The following is a 23,251-nucleotide window of genomic DNA, read 5'->3' as shown; positions in this document are numbered from 1 at the left end:
CCAGGGTCTGGCCACGTCGGGTCCGTTACCGGCGCAACACAATACAATAAAGTGTACGAACATAACATGGCGATCCTGCCAGGAGCCCCTTTTGCCAGGAACCCGACAAATAAAAGAGATTGTAATTAAGTGTGCGAACGTGCCCTCCTAGCAAGCTACAGAGCTATAAGTAAACGCTCCATAAGTAAAGCTCCGTAAGTAAACGTGTGAGCGTACCCGAACCGTGAGCGTACCCAAAAAGTATCAAACGTCCGTGAGAAGCCCGCAGTGAAGTGTGCAAGTGTGTGAGTGGATCGAGATCACCTCTGCAAGGACAACGCTCCGATGTGCTGTGATATTACACCGTGGTGAAATTCGTTTTTTTTTCACCGGAAGCAAAGCGATCACCGTGACTCCACCATCGCTAAAGAGTGAATCCGCCATCGTAGACGCCACCACGAGGATTCACATACGCCATTGCCAAGACGCCAGATGAAAATCGTGTCCGCCATTGCGTTTAAGCCAACTTGACGCCACCAACTAAGTCATGTGGCAGAGAAAAAAAAAATCATCATCGGCGATCGGCTAGCAGCGACGACAATATTATCGCGAGAAATCCCCAACCGAGAGTGATACATGCAGATACAGCAGTAATACCAGCGAAACAGAGACACCAATACGGTCAGCATCAGCAATACTAACAGCGGCAACACCACGTGCAGAAGCTGCAAATATTCAGCGTCAGCAGCAAACGAACCGATAGCATCTGTAATACCAGCAGCACCGAAGCATCTACAAAGATAGCAGCGAAGACAGTTACAACACAAGCAGCAGCGGCAGAAACGGCGACATCAACGGCAGAACCAGCGCGATAGCACCAAAAGAAAAAAAAAAAAAGGTATGACCCATAGATGTAAGGTGAGTGAGCATGTGTATGCGTATAAATTATAAAAAAAGAAAAAAAATGTTAATTCAATGTGCGATATTAAATATTAGGTAATTATGCGTGTGCGTTGAATACTATGTGTGCGTGAGTGACAGTGCGGTAAAAAATAGTAAGCGTTATAACCGAAAAATGAAAAATCAAGATAATCTCGCCTAAAAAAAAAAAAAAAAAAAAAAAAAAAAAAATCCTTCCATACTCTTTAATCGCGTCAAGTTTCATTCTCCTAATAGCTTTTACGATTTATTCCATGAATTTATTTATTGCGTATTGTATAATATTTATTTATTTATTTGATCATTTTTGCTATATACTTTTTAATTTACACTATTAATTGATACTACATATGCATAATAATTATTATGTGCTAAAGTGCGTCGTGTGTGCTGAAAACAAGTGTTATTAGTGTTGATACCTCATAATTTATCGGTTAATACATGCGTAGATCATCTAGAATCGCTGGTGTGAAAATTGCTAAACCACTAGACATACCCCAAGTCATAATTGAAGAACAATTTACAATGGCTCCAAAATTAGATATCAATATTGCTTTGAAACTTGTAAAACCTTATAATGGGTCTGCATCAGAATTGAATTCTTTTATCGAAAGCGTGGAATTGCTACAAGATTACTCGGAAGGTGTTACGGAAATAAATCTCATAAAATTTTTAAAAACCACTTTAACTGGTAGTGCGCATGGAACGATTGATTCTGCTACTAATATTCAACAAGCCTTCCAATTGCTTAGAAACAGATTTAGTGAACAGTTAACTCCACTTGCAGTTGAAAAAGAAATCGCTTCACAAAAACAAACCAAGCAATCTATTTCAGAGTTCGGTTCTGTTATAGAAAAACTCGCAACAAAACTATCAGCAGCTCATGTATCAATTGGTACATTTTCAAACGAAGCAGCAACTATTAACATTGTGGAACCCATAGCGGTACGTGCGTTCATAAACGGACTAAAAAACCCAAGCACTAGATTCTTTTTGCAAGCAAGAAATCCTATAACCCTTAATAAAGCAATTTCCGACGCTCTTGAATGCGAACCAACCGAAATAAACGATGATGCAACTTTTTGGTGCCAAAGTTTCAACCGTGGTACAAATAATAATATATACTACAATAGACAAAATCGTGGATACTTTGGAAACCGCCCTTGGAATCGTCCACAAAACAGAAGTGCAAATAATTCCGATAGGAATTTTTATCAATCACGTCCAACTAGATCATTTACAAACAGAGGAGGACGTCGACCATTCAGATCCAGGCCGTATCACAACTCATACAATTCTCGATCAGGATACCAATATGGACCCCAATCTGCAAATAACACCAACCATAATATAAATTTGGCTGATACTAACAACTCAGAAAATAATCCAACACCAGATAACTCAATTGATTCTGTGGATATCCAAAATTTATTTCGCTGATTTAACAACAAATAACAGCGTTAAAGCCCCTTTTACTATTTTTGATAAAACTTTCGATCTGATTATCGATACAGGAGCAACATGTTGTATCTTCAACAAAGAGTACCTACCAAAAAATATACATATAAATGAATCAAAAATTCTTAAAATCAATGGTCTTAGTGGAAACACTCATACGTTAGGATTCGTTGAAACAAATATTTCTTTTTCATCACAAGATTTTCCCATTATATTTCACATTGTAAATACTCTTCCATCACATGTTGTAGGATTAATAGGATCAAATTTTTTACAAAATCATGGAGCAATTATAAATTTTAAAGAAGGAAAATTAAATTTCATTTCATTGAATAATCATAATTCATATATTATACCACCAAGAACAGACACTATAGTATATGTTGCTACAAGCTTTACCGATACTTGCGTAGTACTAAACGAAGCAATAGAACCAAATGTATTTATAGCTAATACGATAGCAAATCCTTATAACGGTACAATACCTGTTCGCATCGTAAACTTTCAAAACCGTCCAATCAATTTAAAAACCTTAAAACCTACTATTGCACCAGCCAGTAATTATTCTATTATTACAATAAGTACAGCTAAACGTAATTGCGCTCATGCTAATCAGTTACTAACCGAATTAGATTTATCCCATCTCTCAGAAAGTGATAAAATTGCTATTTCAAAAATATGTGTAAAATATAATGATATTTTTTGTCTTAAAAACGATAAACTAAGTACAACTCATATCTATGAAGCAACTTTAAAAGTTCGCGACAACACTTTTCCTATTTATTCAAAACAATACAAACTACCTTATGCGCAAAGAACTCAATTGGATAATGAAATTTCAAAAATGTTAGAAAGTAATATAATCGAGGAAGCTAGTTCCGAATGGAACAGTCCAGTCTTATTAGTACCCAAGAAATCTTCAACTGATCAAAAGAAATGGAGACTCGTGATAGATTACAGAAAAGTAAATACAGTTTTGAAAGATGATAAATTTCCACTCCCCAACATAGATGAAGTAATTGATTCCTTATCAGGTTCCAAATATTTTTCTCATTTAGACCTTTCTCAAGGATATTATCAGTGTCAACTAAAAAAGGAAGATAGACCAATTACTGCTTTCACTACGCCTAGTGGCCAATACCAAATGACTAAATTACCTATGGGTCTTAAAACAAGTCCATCTATATTTTCGCGCATGATGACTGTTGCGTTATCAGGTCTAAACCTTGAAAAGTGCTTAGTGTATCTCGATGATATTATCGTCTTTGGCAAAACAATGGAAGAACACCATAAAAATTTAATCAGTGTTTTTGAGAGACTAAGGAACGTGAACTTAAAACTCAATCCCACCAAGTGTCATTTTTTGAAACAAGATTTGATATATCTAGGACATTACATCTCAGCCGAAGGAGTTAAGCCCGATCCTCAGAAGGTACAATGTATTCAAAATTGGCCGATACCTACAACTGTAGAAGAGGTCAAACGATTCGTTGCTTTTGCAAATTACTATCGTAAACACATTAAGTATTTTGCAGAGATTTGTATGCCTTTGAATTACTTAACAAGGAAAAACATTCCTTTTAAATGGACTGCAACATGTCAGAAATCGTTCGATATTTTAAAACATTTGTGTGAAATTTACTGTTAGCTATAATTTTTAAATGTTACATGAATTATCTGTGAACTACGACGAAGGAACTTAACCACGAATTATAAACACACACTACTTGACGCTATAAGGATTGACATTAAGGGACAATTAGGACGAACTATAATGAACTTTGCAAGTAAAATGAACTCGGACAAATGAATAAACAGTTGCAAACAGAACGGCGCCAAGACTGCACGGGTTTCTTTTCTATACATTTCTTAACCGCGATATTTTCCAGTTTCGAGAGTTTTTCTCTCATTTTTGGTCCTTCGAACCGGATCGTAGTAAAGAAAGTGTATTTTCGGTCATCATCCTGCTATCAAGGGTGAATTTCGGTTCTTTCGGAAAAGTGCAGTTTTTAAGTGACGCTTCGCGCCATCGCTTTCGCCCCGCTATCAAGGGCAACGGTCTTTCACGCGCCATCGTTTAAATTTCGCGCCATCGCTTTCGTTTGTTCGTTTCGTTCGTGTTTCGTGTAAAGTAATACCATGGACAAAAAAATCAAGGCTTCGCAACTCAAAAAGAGGATCGCAGTGGAAGGCCTCAAGACGCTAGAACGTTTTCAAGCGGAGTTTGTGCCCGAATTTGCAAGCCAGATTCCAGAAGCGTTGGAGGATTTGGACAGGCACAAGTCAGGGTTTTTCAACTCGATTGAGAAACTCGAAGAGCTGGATGAAAACGACGCCAGCATCGAGGCATACATCCATGAGAGGAGTGATTTTGAGGATCGTCATCGGAAGCTGAAATCATTCCTACGGGAAAACCAACCGAAGGAAGAGGGTACGCTACACGACACGACGGGTTTGGCTTCCTCGACGCTTGCCTTTTTTCGGCCAAACGCTTCTAACCTACGTCTGCCAAAGATCGAGCTTCCAACGTTTGATGGAGACCATACAAGATGGCTTTCGTTCCGAGATCGGTTCATAGCCATGATCGACGCGTCTGCAGAACTTCCCGCCATCGCCAAGCTCCAGTACCTGCTTTCATCGCTAAAGGGAGAAGCAGCTCTACCCTTTGAGCACACCCCTTTAACATCCGACAACTATCCTGTTACGTGGGCGGCACTTCTGAAGCGGTACGATAATTCACGGTTGTTAATCCGTGAATACTATCGTAAATTGCACCATCTTCCGGGTGTGCAATCGGTGTGCGTCGACAAGCTTACGCATCTAGTGGACGAATTCACTCGCTTTGTCAACGGATTGGTGAAGCTGAAGGAACCGGTGGATGCATGGGACACGCCGCTTTCGAATATGCTGATGATGAAGCTGGATCGTGAGACGCTGCTGGCTTGGGAAAAACATTCCGTGCATTTTCCTAAGGATAAATACAAGGATGTGATCGCTTTTGTGCAGGATCGGATCCAGATCCTAAAGTCGACGAACGATTTTGCGTGTGAGCAAATTGTTAGTGGAAGAAAGGTGGCCGGCACTCATCATCCGGCAGTACAAAAAGGGTTCATTGCAGACGCAGCTGCATCAAACATTCCCCATTCCTCAACCCCGGCTCATTCTCAGCGATTGAAGTGTCCCTTAGCATGCACCGACGCTCATCTTCTACGCAACTGTCCGGTATTCATCGCTAAGGATGTTCAGCAGCGACGAGATGTCGTTACAAACAAGCACCTGTGTTGGAATTGTTTGAGTGGCACTCATCACGTCAAATCATGCAAATCTGATTATTCGTGTAGAACGTGCCGTCAACGTCATCATACACTTCTGCATATCACTCCGGCCACAGCAGTTACCATGGCAGCACATTTGGAAGACGATAAGGTGTTTCTAGAGACGGCACAGATTGTGATTCGAGATGATTACGGTAATGAGCATGAGGCAAGGGCTCTACTGGATTCGGGGTCCATGTCGAATTTCATCTCTGAGGAATGCGCTCGAAAACTATTGACCAACCGCAACAAGGTCAATATTGCTGTTTCGGGCATCGGAAATGCGGTGGTACATCAAGTAAGGGGTTCGATCGTCGCTACAGTTCGGTCCAAGAATCAACCCTTCGCTAGGAAATGGCTTTCTTGATTTTGGACAAGCCATCAGCTGCCATCCCTACTTCATTCTCGGACATCTCATCGTGGAAAATGCCAGATGTGGCATTAGCTGATCGCGCCTTCAACGTTCCGGGGGAAGTCGACATCATCATCGGAGGCGATACTTTCTGGGAGCTTCACACCGGTCGCAAACGCTCTCTCGGTATGGGAAGACCGTGGCTGGTGGAAACCCATTTCGGTTGGGTGGTCACCGGAAACATTCATCATTCATCTTCTGGTCCGCGACTGTGTCATCTCGCAGCAAACGACATACCATTAGAAGACATCATGCAGCGGTTTTGGCAGAATGAAACCATAGCCGAGGATACTGTCTTATCGGTGGAAGAAGATGCCTGCGAAAGACACTACGTGGCTACTACCGTCCGCAACACTTCGGGAAGGTATGTCGTTAGTTTACCGTTTAATTCCAATCCTCATATCGTTTTAGGGGATTCTAAAAACACAGCAGATCGCAGGCTTCGTTGTATGGAACGTCGTCTGAGCGATAACCCTAAAATGAAGGAGGAGTACGTGAAATTCATGGTCGAGTACGAGCGTTTGGGTCACATGAAGAGGTTAAGTGATCCGGTAGACGATTCGGTTCAGCACTACTACCTTCCTCATCACGCAGTAGTGAAGGAGACAAGCACAACAACCAAAGTCCGAATCGTGTTCAATGCATCGTGCAAGTCTTCGTCTGGCTATTCACTCAACGACAAGCTACTAGTTGGGCCGGTGATCCAAGACGACCTGTTCACCATCATTGTGCGCTTCCGGTCACATGCAATCGCGCTATCAGCAGATGTGGAGAAAATGTACCGTCAAATTCTCCACGAACCTAGCGACGGAAGGTACCTTCGCCTTCGGTACCGGGAAAGTCCTGCACAGCCAATTCAGACCTTCCAGTTGCTGACAGTAACCTACGGAACCGCATGTGCACCATTTTTGGCAACGCGGACTTTAAAGCAAATTGCGCATGACCACAAGGCACAATATCCTCGAGCAGTGAACTCAGTACTGAACGACTTCTACGTGGATGATTTGCTCACGGGTACCGAAGACGTATTGGAGGCAGTTGAAATGCGGGCACAGATCTCAGAGATGCTCAAATCGGCTGGATTTTCATTAAAAAAGTGGGCCTCTAACGTACCGGAAGCACTACAGAACATCCCATCGGAGGACTTGGCAGTTCTCCCGACGCATGAGTGGCAAGATCCCCAATTCGTATCCACCCTGGGGCTCATGTGGGAACCAGCAACTGATATGCTTCGCGTGCGGATTGGTCTACCAACTGTTGCTCCGGTGATGACAAAGCGGCTAACACTATCATACATAGCGAAAATCTTTGACCCCCTCGGATTGCTGAGTCCAACCATAATCATCGCTAAGCTCTTCATGCAGCAATTGTGGTCGTTAAAGACAAACGGGAAATCATGGGACTGGGATTGTGAGCTACCATCACATCTCCAGCGGGAATGGTCGGCGTTCCATTCTAAGCTTCATTCACTGCGTGAAGTGAGCATCCCGCGATACACTTCGGTTAAACAAGCAACATGTGTGCAGCTGCACATCTTCGCGGATGCTTCGCAGGTAGCATATGGTGCTTGTTGCTACGTCAGAGCAGAAAGCCAGCACAAAATATCGGTACAACTAGTGGCAGCCAAATCCAAGGTTGTTTCTCTGACAAACACAAATTCAATCGCCAGATTAGAGCTCTGTGCGGCGAGATTGGCAGTAGACTTGTTCCGGAAGGTCATTCAGTCTCTCAACGGCACTTACGAAGCATTCGCTTGGACTGATTCTATGACCTTTCTACACTGGCTGAATTCTACACCTCGACGATGGAAGCCATTTGTGGCAAACAGGGTGGCTCAGATTCAGGAAGAGACCAGAATCAAGGGCTGGGAGCATGTACCCGGTGTAGACAATCCAGCAGACGATGTGTCACGAGGTCTACTTCCAGACAAATTGCTGGATTGTCATCGTTGGTGGCACGGGCCACATTGGTTAAGCAGGAAGATAGAAGATTGGCCTCAGAGTGAACCTGCAAGAGACGAGATCGAATCATCAGAGGAAGAACGAGTTCAACCGCGCATGGCTGCTGTGTCCACTATAAACGAGTTTAGCAGCACACTCTTCAAACGATTCTCCATTTACCATAGGCTCAGGCGAACTATGGCGTATTGCTTACGTTTCATCAATTGTCTAAGGGCAGGCAAATCATCACATACTCCATCTACAAAATCTCATGCCACGGTTCAGGAGCTGATCACGTTAGTTCCATTACTGACAAAGAGTGAGTTGCTTGAAGCAGAACGTCGGTTGTGTCATCTCGCTCAGCAGGAGTCGTTTTCGGATGAGCTGCACGAGATCAAGAACAGTAGAGATGTTCCGCGCAACTCGAAATTGAAGTGGCTGTCGCCGTTTATTGATCAGTCGGGAATCCTGCGTGTTGGTGGCCGGCTGCGCAATGCACAAATGAGCGAATCATCGAAGCATCCTATATTGCTCTCATCTAAGCATCAATTGGCGGTACTGCTGGCGGTGTCATATCACGAGAGACACTTACACGCCGGTCCGGAATTATTGTTATCCATAATTCGTCAACGGTTTTGGATAATTGGTGGGCGCAATTTAACAAAGGCTGTTTATCACCGGTGTCTTCGATGCTTCAAGGCAAAACCCGTATTGGTGAAACAATCCGTCGCTGATCTTCCTACTTCAAGGGTTTCACCAACAAGGCCGTTTGCTGTGAGTGGCGTCGATTACTGTGGTCCGGTATTTCTGAAGTCTACGGTACGCAACAGAAGTGCAACGAAAGCATACATCGCTATCTTTGTATGTTTTGCAACAAGAGCGGTTCACATCGAACTTGTGGGTGATCTCACTACCGCTGCCTTCTTAGCAGCTTTACGGCGTTTCGTGGCACGCAGAGGGAGGATAGCGGAACTGCATTCGGACAATGCAACAACATTTAAGGGTGCTGCACATGAGCTTCGTCGCATCCATGAAATGCTGAAAGGCAGCGATCGTGATCGTCGTGAGCTGTTCAACTGGTGTGCTAACGAGGAAATCAAGTGGAAATTCATTCCACCACGGGCGCCACACTTCGGGGGGCTGTGGGAAGCTGCAGTCCGGTCGGCGAAGCAACACCTCATACGCACTTTGGGAAGCACAAGCCTCACGCAGGAGGGTATGATTACGGTGCTAGCACAGGTTGAACAGTGCCTAAATACTCGACCTTTGGTCCCACTTTCGAGTGAGCCCACGGATATGGAAGCGCTCACTCCTGGGCACTTTTTGATAGGGTCAAACATGCTAGCGTTGCCGCAGGTTGATAGAAGTTCGGTTGCGCCAAATAGGTTGAAGGAATTCGATCAAATTCAACATCATGTTCAGAGCATTTGGTCGCGTTGGTATCCGGAATACCTACAACAGCTACAGGCCCGCGCGAAACGTTTTATGACTCATCCGGTACCGCTAGAAATAGGACAACTGGTTATCATAAGGGAAGATAACATACCACCTACCTTATGGCCAACGGGAAGGATATCAAGTTTGCATCCCGGAAAGGATGGAGTAGTACGGGTAATAACGCTCCGCACAGCGTCAGGAAAACAAATTGTACGCGCAGTAAATCGGGTAGCAATCCTACCAAATCCGGTTAGTAGCAATTCAGAGGAGCTAGTCGATATTATACCTGAATAGTTTTCAACACAAACCACGCTACATTGTTGACACTCATAGTTGTCAGTTCACGAAAAAACAAAACACCAACATACACACAGTTACACTCATACGGAATGTTAGGAGATAAGCAGTTACATGAAATTCTAAAGCGAAAAGTAGATTAGTAGATCAGAACATTACATGAATTTTTAAAGAAGTTCCTTCTTTGGTGGCCGGGAATGTGAAATTTACTGTTAGCTATAATTTTTAAATGTTACATGAATTATCTGTGAACTACGACGAAGGAACTTAACCACGAATTATAAACACACACTACTTGACGCTATAAGGATTGACATTAAGGGACAATTAGGACGAACTATAATGAACTTTGCATGTAAAATGAACTCGGACAAATGAATAAACAGTTGCAAACAGAACGGCGCCAAGACTGCACGGGTTTCTTTTCTATACATTTCTTTACCGCGATATTTTCCAGTTTCGAGAGTTTTTCTCTCAATTTGTTTATTAACCCACCGATCCTAGATTTTCCGGATTTTGGTGATCATAACATTTTTACGTTGCATACAGATGCATCAGGATCAGCGATCGGCGCTGTTCTTAGCAACAAAAATGGCAAACCTTTTTCTTTTGCCAGCCGAGCGTTAAACAAAGCTGAATTAAATTATGGAACTATAGAGAAAGAGCTATTAGCAATCGTTTGGGCTATGAGGCATTATCGTCCCTACCTCTATGGGAGAGAGTTTGAGTTGTTTACTGATCACAGACCTCTTGTATACTTATTCTCAATGAAAAATCCATCAAGCAGACTAACAAAATTCCGTCTTGCTTTAGAAGAATATAATTTTGCCATATACTACAAAAAAGGAAAGGAGAATGTGGTAGCTGACGCCTTGTCACGATTAACCGTATCAGAATTAAAACAAATGAGCGCAGATGCATTAATAACAACCCGAACAAGTTCACACAAAGTTAAAACAATTTCTACCCACGACCAATCGGAAGTCAGTAAAGTCAAGTATATCGAATTGAAAATTTGTCCTAATACACAAAATTTGAAAATAGAAGATGATAAAGTAGTAATACCTCAAATCAAGAGCATGATTCACTTACGAGGAATCTTGACAGAGATAAAAGGTTATTGCAAAACGTTAAAAAAGAAAATTTATTTAATTGTGAGGAAAAATGATCAAAATATAAAAGAATTTATGCAACAATTGCAAACACTAAATGTGAAGGGATTACCGAAAATACTAATATTGAATGAAGACATAAAGGTTATTTCAGAGAATGATTCAGCAAAGAAACTTCTAATTATAAACGATTTTCACATTTTGCCAACTGCTGGTCATGCAGGTATTCAACGGACATTAAAAACAATAAAACAGCGTTATACATGGAAAGGAATCGATGAAGACGTTAGAAAGATGATCAAAAATTGCGCAGAATGTCAAAAATATAAAAAAGTGAACAATCCAAAAATACCATTGAAAATTACTTCAACTTCCACCAAAGCAATGGAGAAGATATTCTTAGACCTAGTAGGGCCATTTGTGAATTCTGAAGGATTTGAATATATACTTACTACGCAATGCGACCTAACTAAATTTGTCACAGCAACTCCAATTAAAAATAAGCGAACCAAAACGGTAGCCAAAGCGTTTGTAGAAAATGTAATACTCAAATATGGAGTGCCAGAAAAGATTTGTACCGACCGAGGAACTGAATTTATGTCAGCTTTATTCACAGAAGTCTGTAAATTACTACGAATAGAAAAACTCAGCTCAACTGCTTATCATCACGAAACTATAGGAGCACTAGAAAATTCTCAAAAAATGTTAGGAAACTACTTGCGAATATTTAGCAACAATAATTCTTTAGACTGGAATCAATGGGTCAAATTCTACGAGTTTGCGTATAACAACACAGTTCATACTTCAACTAATTATACACCATTCTATCTCGTCTATGGTAGACAAGCAAATGTTCCGTCACATATAACAAACGATTCAGAACAGTCTAGAATCCAATATGATTTAGACAATTATGTAACACTTTTAAAAGCGAAACTTTGCATTGTACATAATGACGTTAGACAGAGAATAATGAAATGTAAAACGAACAGTAAAACGTTGTATGATAAAAAATGTAAATCTAAAGACATAAAACGAGGAGATCAAGTTTTGATTCGCAACGAAACCGCAAGCAAATTAGATATGCAATACACAGGTCCATACGAAATAGTAAAATGCGAAGATGAAAATGTAATAGTCAGGATTAATAACAAAAATGAGATAATACACCAAAATAGGATAAAACGATACGAAAAGCAAAAAAAAAAAAAAAAAAAGGGTTAGGCGTGTGGTGCGAGCCACCCTGTAATTTATAGCGTAATTAAGGTATACATGTATTAGTATAAGATTTTAGAACTAAGTTAGTATATATAAGTACGTACGAACGCACATCACGCTCTCTTAGCTCACCACCAGGGTCTGGCCACGTCGGGTCCGTTACCGGCGCAACACAATACAATAAAGTGTACGAACATAACATGGCGATCCTGCCAGGAGCCCCTTTTGCCAGGAACCCGACAAATAAAAGAGATTGTAATTAAGTGTGCGAACGTGCCCTCCTAGCAAGCTACAGAGCTATAAGTAAACGCTCCATAAGTAAAGCTCCGTAAGTAAACGTGTGAGCGTACCCGAACCGTGAGCGTACCCAAAAAGTATCAAACGTCCGTGAGAAGCCCGCAGTGAAGTGTGCAAGTGTGTGAGTGGATCGAGATCACCTCTGCAAGGACAACGCTCCGATGTGCTGTGATATTACACCGTGGTGAAATTCGTTTTTTTTTTCACCGGAAGCAAAGCGATCACCGTGACTCCACCATCGCTAAAGAGTGAATCCGCCATCGTAGACGCCACCACGAGGATTCACATACGCCATTGCCAAGACGCCAGATGAAAATCGTGTCCGCCATTGCGTTTAAGCCAACTTGACGCCACCAACTAAGTCATGTGGCAGAGAAAAAAAAAATCATCATCGGCGATCGGCTAGCAGCGACGACAATATTATCGCGAGAAATCCCCAACCGAGAGTGATACATGCAGATACAGCAGTAATACCAGCGAAACAGAGACACCAATACGGTCAGCATCAGCAATACTAACAGCGGCAACACCACGTGCAGAAGCTGCAAATATTCAGCGTCAGCAGCAAACGAACCGATAGCATCTGTAATACCAGCAGCACCGAAGCATCTACAAAGATAGCAGCGAAGACAGTTACAACACAAGCAGCAGCGGCAGAAACGGCGACATCAACGGCAGAACCAGCGCGATAGCACCAAAAGAAAAAAAAAAAGGGTATGACCCATAGATGTAAGGTGAGTGAGCATGTGTATGCGTATAAATTATAAAAAAAGAAAAAAAATGTTAATTCAATGTGCGATATTAAATATTAGGTAATTATGCGTGTGCGTTGAATACTATGTGTGCGTGAGTGACAGTGCGGTAAAAAATAGTAAGCGTTATAACCGAAAAATGAAAAATCAAGATAATCTCGCCTAAAAAAAAAAAAAAAAAAAAAAAAAAAAAAATCCTTTCATACTCTTTAATCGCGTCAAGTTTCATTCTCCTAATAGCTTTTACGATTTATTCCATGAATTTATTTATTGCGTATTGTATAATATTTATTTATTTATTTGATCATTTTTGCTATATACTTTTTAATTTACACTATTAATTGATACTACATATGCATAATAATTATTATGTGCTAAAGTGCGTCGTGTGTGCTGAAAACAAGTGTTATTAGTGTTGATACCTCATAATTTATCGGTTAATACATGCGTAGATCATCTAGAATCGCTGGTGTGAAAATTGCTAAACCACTAGACATACCCCAAGTCATAATTGAAGAACAATTTACAATGGCTCCAAAATTAGATATCAATATTGCTTTGAAACTTGTAAAACCTTATAATGGGTCTGCATCAGAATTGAATTCTTTTATCGAAAGCGTGGAATTGCTACAAGATTACTCGGAAGGTGTTACGGAAATAAATCTCATAAAATTTTTAAAAACCACTTTAACTGGTAGTGCGCATGGAACGATTGATTCTGCTACTAATATTCAACAAGCCTTCCAATTGCTTAGAAACAGATTTAGTGAACAGTTAACTCCACTTGCAGTTGAAAAAGAAATCGCTTCACAAAAACAAACCAAGCAATCTATTTCAGAGTTCGGTTCTGTTATAGAAAAACTCGCAACAAAACTATCAGCAGCTCATGTATCAATTGGTACATTTTCAAACGAAGCAGCAACTATTAACATTGTGGAACCCATAGCGGTACGTGCGTTCATAAACGGACTAAAAAACCCAAGCACTAGATTCTTTTTGCAAGCAAGAAATCCTATAACCCTTAATAAAGCAATTTCCGACGCTCTTGAATGCGAACCAACCGAAATAAACGATGATGCAACTTTTTGGTGCCAAAGTTTCAACCGTGGTACAAATAATAATATATACTACAATAGACAAAATCGTGGATACTTTGGAAACCGCCCTTGGAATCGTCCACAAAACAGAAGTGCAAATAATTCCGATAGGAATTTTTATCAATCACGTCCAACTAGATCATTTACAAACAGAGGAGGACGTCGACCATTCAGATCCAGGCCGTATCACAACTCATACAATTCTCGATCAGGATACCAATATGGACCCCAATCTGCAAATAACACCAACCATAATATAAATTTGGCTGATACTAACAACTCAGAAAATAATCCAACACCAGATAACTCAATTGATTCTGTGGATATCCAAAATTTATTTCGCTGATTTAACAACAAATAACAGCGTTAAAGCCCCTTTTACTATTTTTGATAAAACTTTCGATCTGATTATCGATACAGGAGCAACATGTTGTATCTTCAACAAAGAGTACCTACCAAAAAATATACATATAAATGAATCAAAAATTCTTAAAATCAATGGTCTTAGTGGAAACACTCATACGTTAGGATTCGTTGAAACAAATATTTCTTTTTCATCACAAGATTTTCCCATTATATTTCACATTGTAAATACTCTTCCATCACATGTTGTAGGATTAATAGGATCAAATTTTTTACAAAATCATGGAGCAATTATAAATTTTAAAGAAGGAAAATTAAATTTCATTTCATTGAATAATCATAATTCATATATTATACCACCAAGAACAGACACTATAGTATATGTTGCTACAAGCTTTACCGATACTTGCGTAGTACTAAACGAAGCAATAGAACCAAATGTATTTATAGCTAATACGATAGCAAATCCTTATAACGGTACAATACCTGTTCGCATCGTAAACTTTCAAAACCGTCCAATCAATTTAAAAACCTTAAAACCTACTATTGCACCAGCCAGTAATTATTCTATTATTACAATAAGTACAGCTAAACGTAATTGCGCTCATGCTAATCAGTTACTAACCGAATTAGATTTATCCCATCTCTCAGAAAGTGATAAAATTGCTATTTCAAAAATATGTGTAAAATATAATGATATTTTTTGTCTTAAAAACGATAAACTAAGTACAACTCATATCTATGAAGCAACTTTAAAAGTTCGCGACAACACTTTTCCTATTTATTCAAAACAATACAAACTACCTTATGCGCAAAGAACTCAATTGGATAATGAAATTTCAAAAATGTTAGAAAGTAATATAATCGAGGAAGCTAGTTCCGAATGGAACAGTCCAGTCTTATTAGTACCCAAGAAATCTTCAACTGATCAAAAGAAATGGAGACTCGTGATAGATTACAGAAAAGTAAATACAGTTTTGAAAGATGATAAATTTCCACTCCCCAACATAGATGAAGTAATTGATTCCTTATCAGGTTCCAAATATTTTTCTCATTTAGACCTTTCTCAAGGATATTATCAGTGTCAACTAAAAAAGGAAGATAGACCAATTACTGCTTTCACTACGCCTAGTGGCCAATACCAAATGACTAAATTACCTATGGGTCTTAAAACAAGTCCATCTATATTTTCGCGCATGATGACTGTTGCGTTATCAGGTCTAAACCTTGAAAAGTGCTTAGTGTATCTCGATGATATTATCGTCTTTGGCAAAACAATGGAAGAACACCATAAAAATTTAATCAGTGTTTTTGAGAGACTAAGGAACGTGAACTTAAAACTCAATCCCACCAAGTGTCATTTTTTGAAACAAGATTTGATATATCTAGGACATTACATCTCAGCCGAAGGAGTTAAGCCCGATCCTCAGAAGGTACAATGTATTCAAAATTGGCCGATACCTACAACTGTAGAAGAGGTCAAACGATTCGTTGCTTTTGCAAATTACTATCGTAAACACATTAAGTATTTTGCAGAGATTTGTATGCCTTTGAATTACTTAACAAGGAAAAACATTCCTTTTAAATGGACTGCAACATGTCAGAAATCGTTCGATATTTTAAAACATTTGTGTGAAATTTACTGTTAGCTATAATTTTTAAATGTTACATGAATTATCTGTGAACTACGACGAAGGAACTTAACCACGAATTATAAACACACACTACTTGACGCTATAAGGATTGACATTAAGGGACAATTAGGACGAACTATAATGAACTTTGCATGTAAAATGAACTCGGACAAATGAATAAACAGTTGCAAACAGAACGGCGCCAAGACTGCACGGGTTTCTTTTCTATACATTTCTTTACCGCGATATTTTCCAGTTTCGAGAGTTTTTCTCTCATTTTTGGTCCTTCGAACCGGATCGTAGTAAAGAAAGTGTATTTTCGGTCATCATCCTGCTATCAAGGGTGAATTTCGGTTCTTTCGGAAAAGTGCAGTTTTTAAGTGACGCTTCGCGCCATCGCTTTCGCCCCGCTATCAAGGGCAACGGTCTTTCACGCGCCATCGTTTAAATTTCGCGCCATCGCTTTCGTTTGTTCGTTTCGTTCGTGTTTCGTGTAAAGTAATACCATGGACAAAAAAATCAAGGCTTCGCAACTCAAAAAGAGGATCGCAGTGGAAGGCCTCAAGACGCTAGAACGTTTTCAAGCGGAGTTTGTGCCCGAATTTGCAAGCCAGATTCCAGAAGCGTTGGAGGATTTGGACAGGCACAAGTCAGGGTTTTTCAACTCGATTGAGAAACTCGAAGAGCTGGATGAAAACGACGCCAGCATCGAGGCATACATCCATGAGAGGAGTGATTTTGAGGATCGTCATCGGAAGCTGAAATCATTCCTACGGGAAAACCAACCGAAGGAAGAGGGTACGCTACACGACACGACGGGTTTGGCTTCCTCGACGCTTGCCTTTTTTCGGCCAAACGCTTCTAACCTACGTCTGCCAAAGATCGAGCTTCCAACGTTTGATGGAGACCATACAAGATGGCTTTCGTTCCGAGATCGGTTCATAGCCATGATCGACGCGTCTGCAGAACTTCCCGCCATCGCCAAGCTCCAGTACCTGCTTTCATCGCTAAAGGGAGAAGCAGCTCTACCCTTTGAGCACACCCCTTTAACATCCGACAACTATCCTGTTACGTGGGCGGCACTTCTGAAGCGGTACGATAATTCACGGTTGTTAATCCGTGAATACTATCGTAAATTGCACCATCTTCCGGGTGTGCAATTGGTGTGCGTCGACAAGCTTACGCATCTAGTGGACGAATTCACTCGCTTTGTCAACGGATTGGTGAAGCTGAAGGAACCGGTGGATGCATGGGACACGCCGCTTTCGAATATGCTGATGATGAAGCTGGATCGTGAGACGCTGCTAGCTTGGGAAAAACATTCCGTGCATTTTCCTAAGGATAAATACAAGGATGTGATCGCTTTTGTGCAGGATCGGATCCAGATCCTAAAGTCGACGAACGATTTTGCGTGTGAGCAAATTGTTAGTGGAAGAAAGGTGGCCGGCACTCATCATCCGGCAGTACAAAAAGGGTTCATTGCAGACGCAGCTGCATCAAACATTCCCCATTCCTCAACCCCGGCTCATTCTCAGCGATTGAAGTGTCCCTTAGCATGCACCGACGCTCATCTTCTACGCAACTGTCCGGTATTCATCGCTAAGGATGTTCAGCAGCGACGAGATGTCGTTACAAACAAGCACCTGTGTTGGAATTGTTTGAGTGGCACTCATCACGTCAAATCATGCAAATCTGATTATTCGTGTAGAACGTGCCGTCAACGTCATCATACACTTCTGCATATCACTCCGGCCACAGCAGTTACCATGGCAGCACATTTGGAAGACGATAAGGTGTTTCTAGAGACGGCACAGATTGTGATTCGAGATGATTACGGTAATGAGCATGAGGCAAGGGCTCTACTGGATTCGGGGTCCATGTCGAATTTCATCTCTGAGGAATGCGCTCGAAAACTATTGACCAACCGCAACAAGGTCAATATTGCTGTTTCGGGCATCGGAAATGCGGTGGTACATCAAGTAAGGGGTTCGATCGTCGCTACAGTTCGGTCCAAGAATCAACCCTTCGCTAGGAAATGGCTTTCTTGATTTTGGACAAGCCATCAGCTGCCATCCCTACTTCATTCTCGGACATCTCATCGTGGAAAATGCCAGATGTGGCATTAGCTGATCGCGCCTTCAACGTTCCGGGGGAAGTCGACATCATCATCGGAGGCGATACTTTCTGGGAGCTTCACACCGGTCGCAAACGCTCTCTCGGTATGGGAAGACCGTGGCTGGTGGAAACCCATTTCGGTTGGGTGGTCACCGGAAACATTCATCATTCATCTTCTGGTCCGCGACTGTGTCATCTCGCAGCAAACGACATACCATTAGAAGACATCATGCAGCGGTTTTGGCAGAATGAAACCATAGCCGAGGATACTGTCTTATCGGTGGAAGAAGATGCCTGCGAAAGACACTACGTGGCTACTACCGTCCGCAACACTTCGGGAAGGTATGTCGTTAGTTTACCGTTTAATTCCAATCCTCATATCGTTTTAGGGGATTCTAAAAACACAGCAGATCGCAGGCTTCGTTGTATGGAACGTCGTCTGAGCGATAACCCTAAAATGAAGGAGGAGTACGTGAAATTCATGGTCGAGTACGAGCGTTTGGGTCACATGAAGAGGTTAAGTGATCCGGTAGACGATTCGGTTCAGCACTACTACCTTCCTCATCACGCAGTAGTGAAGGAGACAAGCACAACAACCAAAGTCCGAATCGTGTTCGATGCATCGTGCAAGTCTTCGTCTGGCTATTCACTCAACGACAAGCTACTAGTTGGGCCGGTGATCCAAGACGACCTGTTCACCATCATTGTGCGCTTCCGGTCACATGCAATCGCGCTATCAGCAGATGTGGAGAAAATGTACCGTCAAATTCTCCACGAACCTAGCGACGGAAGGTACCTTCGCCTTCGGTACCGGGAAAGTCCTGCACAGCCAATTCAGACCTTCCAGTTGCTGACAGTAACCTACGGAACCGCATGTGCACCATTTTTGGCAACGCGGACTTTAAAGCAAATTGCGCATGACCACAAGGCACAATATCCTCGAGCAGTGAACTCAGTACTGAACGACTTCTACGTGGATGATTTGCTCACGGGTACCGAAGACGTATTGGAGGCAGTTGAAATGCGGGCACAGATCTCAGAGATGCTCAAATCGGCTGGATTTTCATTAAAAAAGTGGGCCTCTAACGTACCGGAAGCACTACAGAACATCCCATCGGAGGACTTGGCAGTTCTCCCGACGCATGAGTGGCAAGATCCCCAATTCGTATCCACCCTGGGGCTCATGTGGGAACCAGCAACTGATATGCTTCGCGTGCGGATTGGTCTACCAACTGTTGCTCCGGTGATGACAAAGCGGCTAACACTATCATACATAGCGAAAATCTTTGACCCCCTCGGATTGCTGAGTCCAACCATAATCATCGCTAAGCTCTTCATGCAGCAATTGTGGTCGTTAAAGACAAACGGGAAATCATGGGACTGGGATTGTGAGCTACCATCACATCTCCAGCGGGAATGGTCGGCGTTCCATTCTAAGCTTCATTCACTGCGTGAAGTGAGCATCCCGCGATACACTTCGGTTAAACAAGCAACATGTGTGCAGCTGCACATCTTCGCGGATGCTTCGCAGGTAGCATATGGTGCTTGTTGCTACGTCAGAGCAGAAAGCCAGCACAAAATATCGGTACAACTAGTGGCAGCCAAATCCAAGGTTGTTTCTCTGACAAACACAAATTCAATCGCCAGATTAGAGCTCTGTGCGGCGAGATTGGCAGTAGACTTGTTCCGGAAGGTCATTCAGTCTCTCAACGGCACTTACGAAGCATTCGCTTGGACTGATTCTATGACCGTTCTACACTGGCTGAATTCTACACCTCGACGATGGAAGCCATTTGTGGCAAACAGGGTGGCTCAGATTCAGGAAGAGACCAGAATCAAGGGCTGGGAGCATGTACCCGGTGTAGACAATCCAGCAGACGATGTGTCACGAGGTCTACTTCCAGACAAATTGCTGGATTGTCATCGTTGGTGGCACGGGCCACATTGGTTAAGCAGGAAGATAGAAGATTGGCCTCAGAGTGAACCTGCAAGAGACGAGATCGAATCATCAGAGGAAGAACGAGTTCAACCGCGCATGGCTGCTGTGTCCACTATAAACGAGTTTAGCAGCACACTCTTCAAACGATTCTCCATTTACCATAGGCTCAGGCGAACTATGGCGTATTGCTTACGTTTCATCAATTGTCTAAGGGCAGGCAAATCATCACATACTCCATCTACAAAATCTCATGCCACGGTTCAGGAGCTGATCACGTTAGTTCCATTACTGACAAAGAGTGAGTTGCTTGAAGCAGAACGTCGGTTGTGTCATCTCGCTCAGCAGGAGTCGTTTTCGGATGAGCTGCACGAGATCAAGAACAGTAGAGATGTTCCGCGCAACTCGAAATTGAAGTGGCTGTCGCCGTTTATTGATCAGTCGGGAATCCTGCGTGTTGGTGGCCGGCTGCGCAATGCACAAATGAGCGAATCATCGAAGCATCCTATATTGCTCTCATCTAAGCATCAATTGGCGGTACTGCTGGCGGTGTCATATCACGAGAGACACTTACACGCCGGTCCGGAATTATTGTTATCCATAATTCGTCAACGGTTTTGGATAATTGGTGGGCGCAATTTAACAAAGGCTGTTTATCACCGGTGTCTTCGATGCTTCAAGGCAAAACCCGTATTGGTGAAACAATCCGTCGCTGATCTTCCTACTTCAAGGGTTTCACCAACAAGGCCGTTTGCTGTGAGTGGCGTCGATTACTGTGGTCCGGTATTTCTGAAGTCTACGGTACGCAACAGAAGTGCAACGAAAGCATACATCGCTATCTTTGTATGTTTTGCAACAAGAGCGGTTCACATCGAACTTGTGGGTGATCTCACTACCGCTGCCTTCTTAGCAGCTTTACGGCGTTTCGTGGCACGCAGAGGGAGGATAGCGGAACTGCATTCGGACAATGCAACAACATTTAAGGGTGCTGCACATGAGCTTCGTCGCATCCATGAAATGCTGAAAGGCAGCGATCGTGATCGTCGTGAGCTGTTCAACTGGTGTGCTAACGAGGAAATCAAGTGGAAATTCATTCCACCACGGGCGCCACACTTCGGGGGGCTGTGGGAAGCTGCAGTCCGGTCGGCGAAGCAACACCTCATACGCACTTTGGGAAGCACAAGCCTCACGCAGGAGGGTATGATTACGGTGCTAGCACAGGTTGAACAGTGCCTAAATACTCGACCTTTGGTCCCACTTTCGAGTGAGCCCACGGATATGGAAGCGCTCACTCCTGGGCACTTTTTGATAGGGTCAAACATGCTAGCGTTGCCGCAGGTTGATAGAAGTTCGGTTGCGCCAAATAGGTTGAAGGAATTCGATCAAATTCAACATCATGTTCAGAGCATTTGGTCGCGTTGGTATCCGGAATACCTACAACAGCTACAGGCCCGCGCGAAACGTTTTATGACTCATCCGGTACCGCTAGAAATAGGACAACTGGTTATCATAAGGGAAGATAACATACCACCTACCTTATGGCCAACGGGAAGGATATCAAGTTTGCATCCCGGAAAGGATGGAGTAGTACGGGTAATAACGCTCCGCACAGCGTCAGGAAAACAAATTGTACGCGCAGTAAATCGGGTAGCAATCCTACCAAATCCGGTTAGTAGCAATTCAGAGGAGCTAGTCGATATTATACCTGAATAGTTTTCAACACAAACCACGCTACATTGTTGACACTCATAGTTGTCAGTTCACGAAAAAACAAAACACCAACATACACACAGTTACACTCATACGGAATGTTAGGAGATAAGCAGTTACATGAAATTCTAAAGCGAAAAGTAGATTAGTAGATCAGAACATTACATGAATTTTTAAAGAAGTTCCTTCTTTGGTGGCCGGGAATGTGAAATTTACTGTTAGCTATAATTTTTAAATGTTACATGAATTATCTGTGAACTACGACGAAGGAACTTAACCACGAATTATAAACACACACTACTTGACGCTATAAGGATTGACATTAAGGGACAATTAGGACGAACTATAATGAACTTTGCATGTAAAATGAACTCGGACAAATGAATAAACAGTTGCAAACAGAACGGCGCCAAGACTGCACGGGTTTCTTTTCTATACATTTCTTTACCGCGATATTTTCCAGTTTCGAGAGTTTTTCTCTCAATTTGTTTATTAACCCACCGATCCTAGATTTTCCGGATTTTGGTGATCATAACATTTTTACGTTGCATACAGATGCATCAGGATCAGCGATCGGCGCTGTTCTTAGCAACAAAAATGGCAAACCTTTTTCTTTTGCCAGCCGAGCGTTAAACAAAGCTGAATTAAATTATGGAACTATAGAGAAAGAGCTATTAGCAATCGTTTGGGCTATGAGGCATTATCGTCCCTACCTCTATGGGAGAGAGTTTGAGTTGTTTACTGATCACAGACCTCTTGTATACTTATTCTCAATGAAAAATCCATCAAGCAGACTAACAAAATTCCGTCTTGCTTTAGAAGAATATAATTTTGCCATATACTACAAAAAAGGAAAGGAGAATGTGGTAGCTGACGCCTTGTCACGATTAACCGTATCAGAATTAAAACAAATGAGCGCAGATGCATTAATAACAACCCGAACAAGTTCACACAAAGTTAAAACAATTTCTACCCACGACCAATCGGAAGTCAGTAAAGTCAAGTATATCGAATTGAAAATTTGTCCTAATACACAAAATTTGAAAATAGAAGATGATAAAGTAGTAATACCTCAAATCAAGAGCATGATTCACTTACGAGGAATCTTGACAGAGATAAAAGGTTATTGCAAAACGTTAAAAAAGAAAATTTATTTAATTGTGAGGAAAAATGATCAAAATATAAAAGAATTTATGCAACAATTGCAAACACTAAATGTGAAGGGATTACCGAAAATACTA

General features: G+C 41.8%; 2 protein-coding genes across 2 annotated transcripts; both read left to right on the top strand.

Annotated features, from left to right (window-relative positions):
- Positions 1 to 4,515: 4,515 nt before the first annotated feature.
- Positions 4,516 to 10,248, top strand: LOC125767182 (uncharacterized). The gene is given in 2 exon segments (XM_049433494.1): positions 4,516 to 6,037; positions 6,040 to 10,248. Coding segments are annotated over 2 exon segments (5,256 nt in total). The 3' UTR covers positions 9,774 to 10,248.
- A 6,507-nt stretch (positions 10,249 to 16,755) lies between these two features.
- LOC125767181 (uncharacterized) lies at positions 16,756 to 22,488 on the top strand. The gene is given in 3 exon segments (XM_049433493.1): positions 16,756 to 18,277; positions 18,280 to 20,601; positions 21,214 to 22,488. Coding segments are annotated over 3 exon segments (4,644 nt in total). The 3' UTR covers positions 22,014 to 22,488.
- The last annotated feature ends 763 nt before the right edge of the window (positions 22,489 to 23,251 follow it).

Source organism: Anopheles funestus, chromosome 3RL (genome assembly GCF_943734845.2).
Source record: "Anopheles funestus chromosome 3RL, idAnoFuneDA-416_04, whole genome shotgun sequence".
NCBI classification, from domain to species: Eukaryota; Metazoa; Arthropoda; class Insecta; order Diptera; family Culicidae; genus Anopheles; species Anopheles funestus.
The sequence above is the reverse complement of the archived record's forward strand: the minus strand, read 5'-3'. Positions and strand labels throughout refer to the sequence as shown.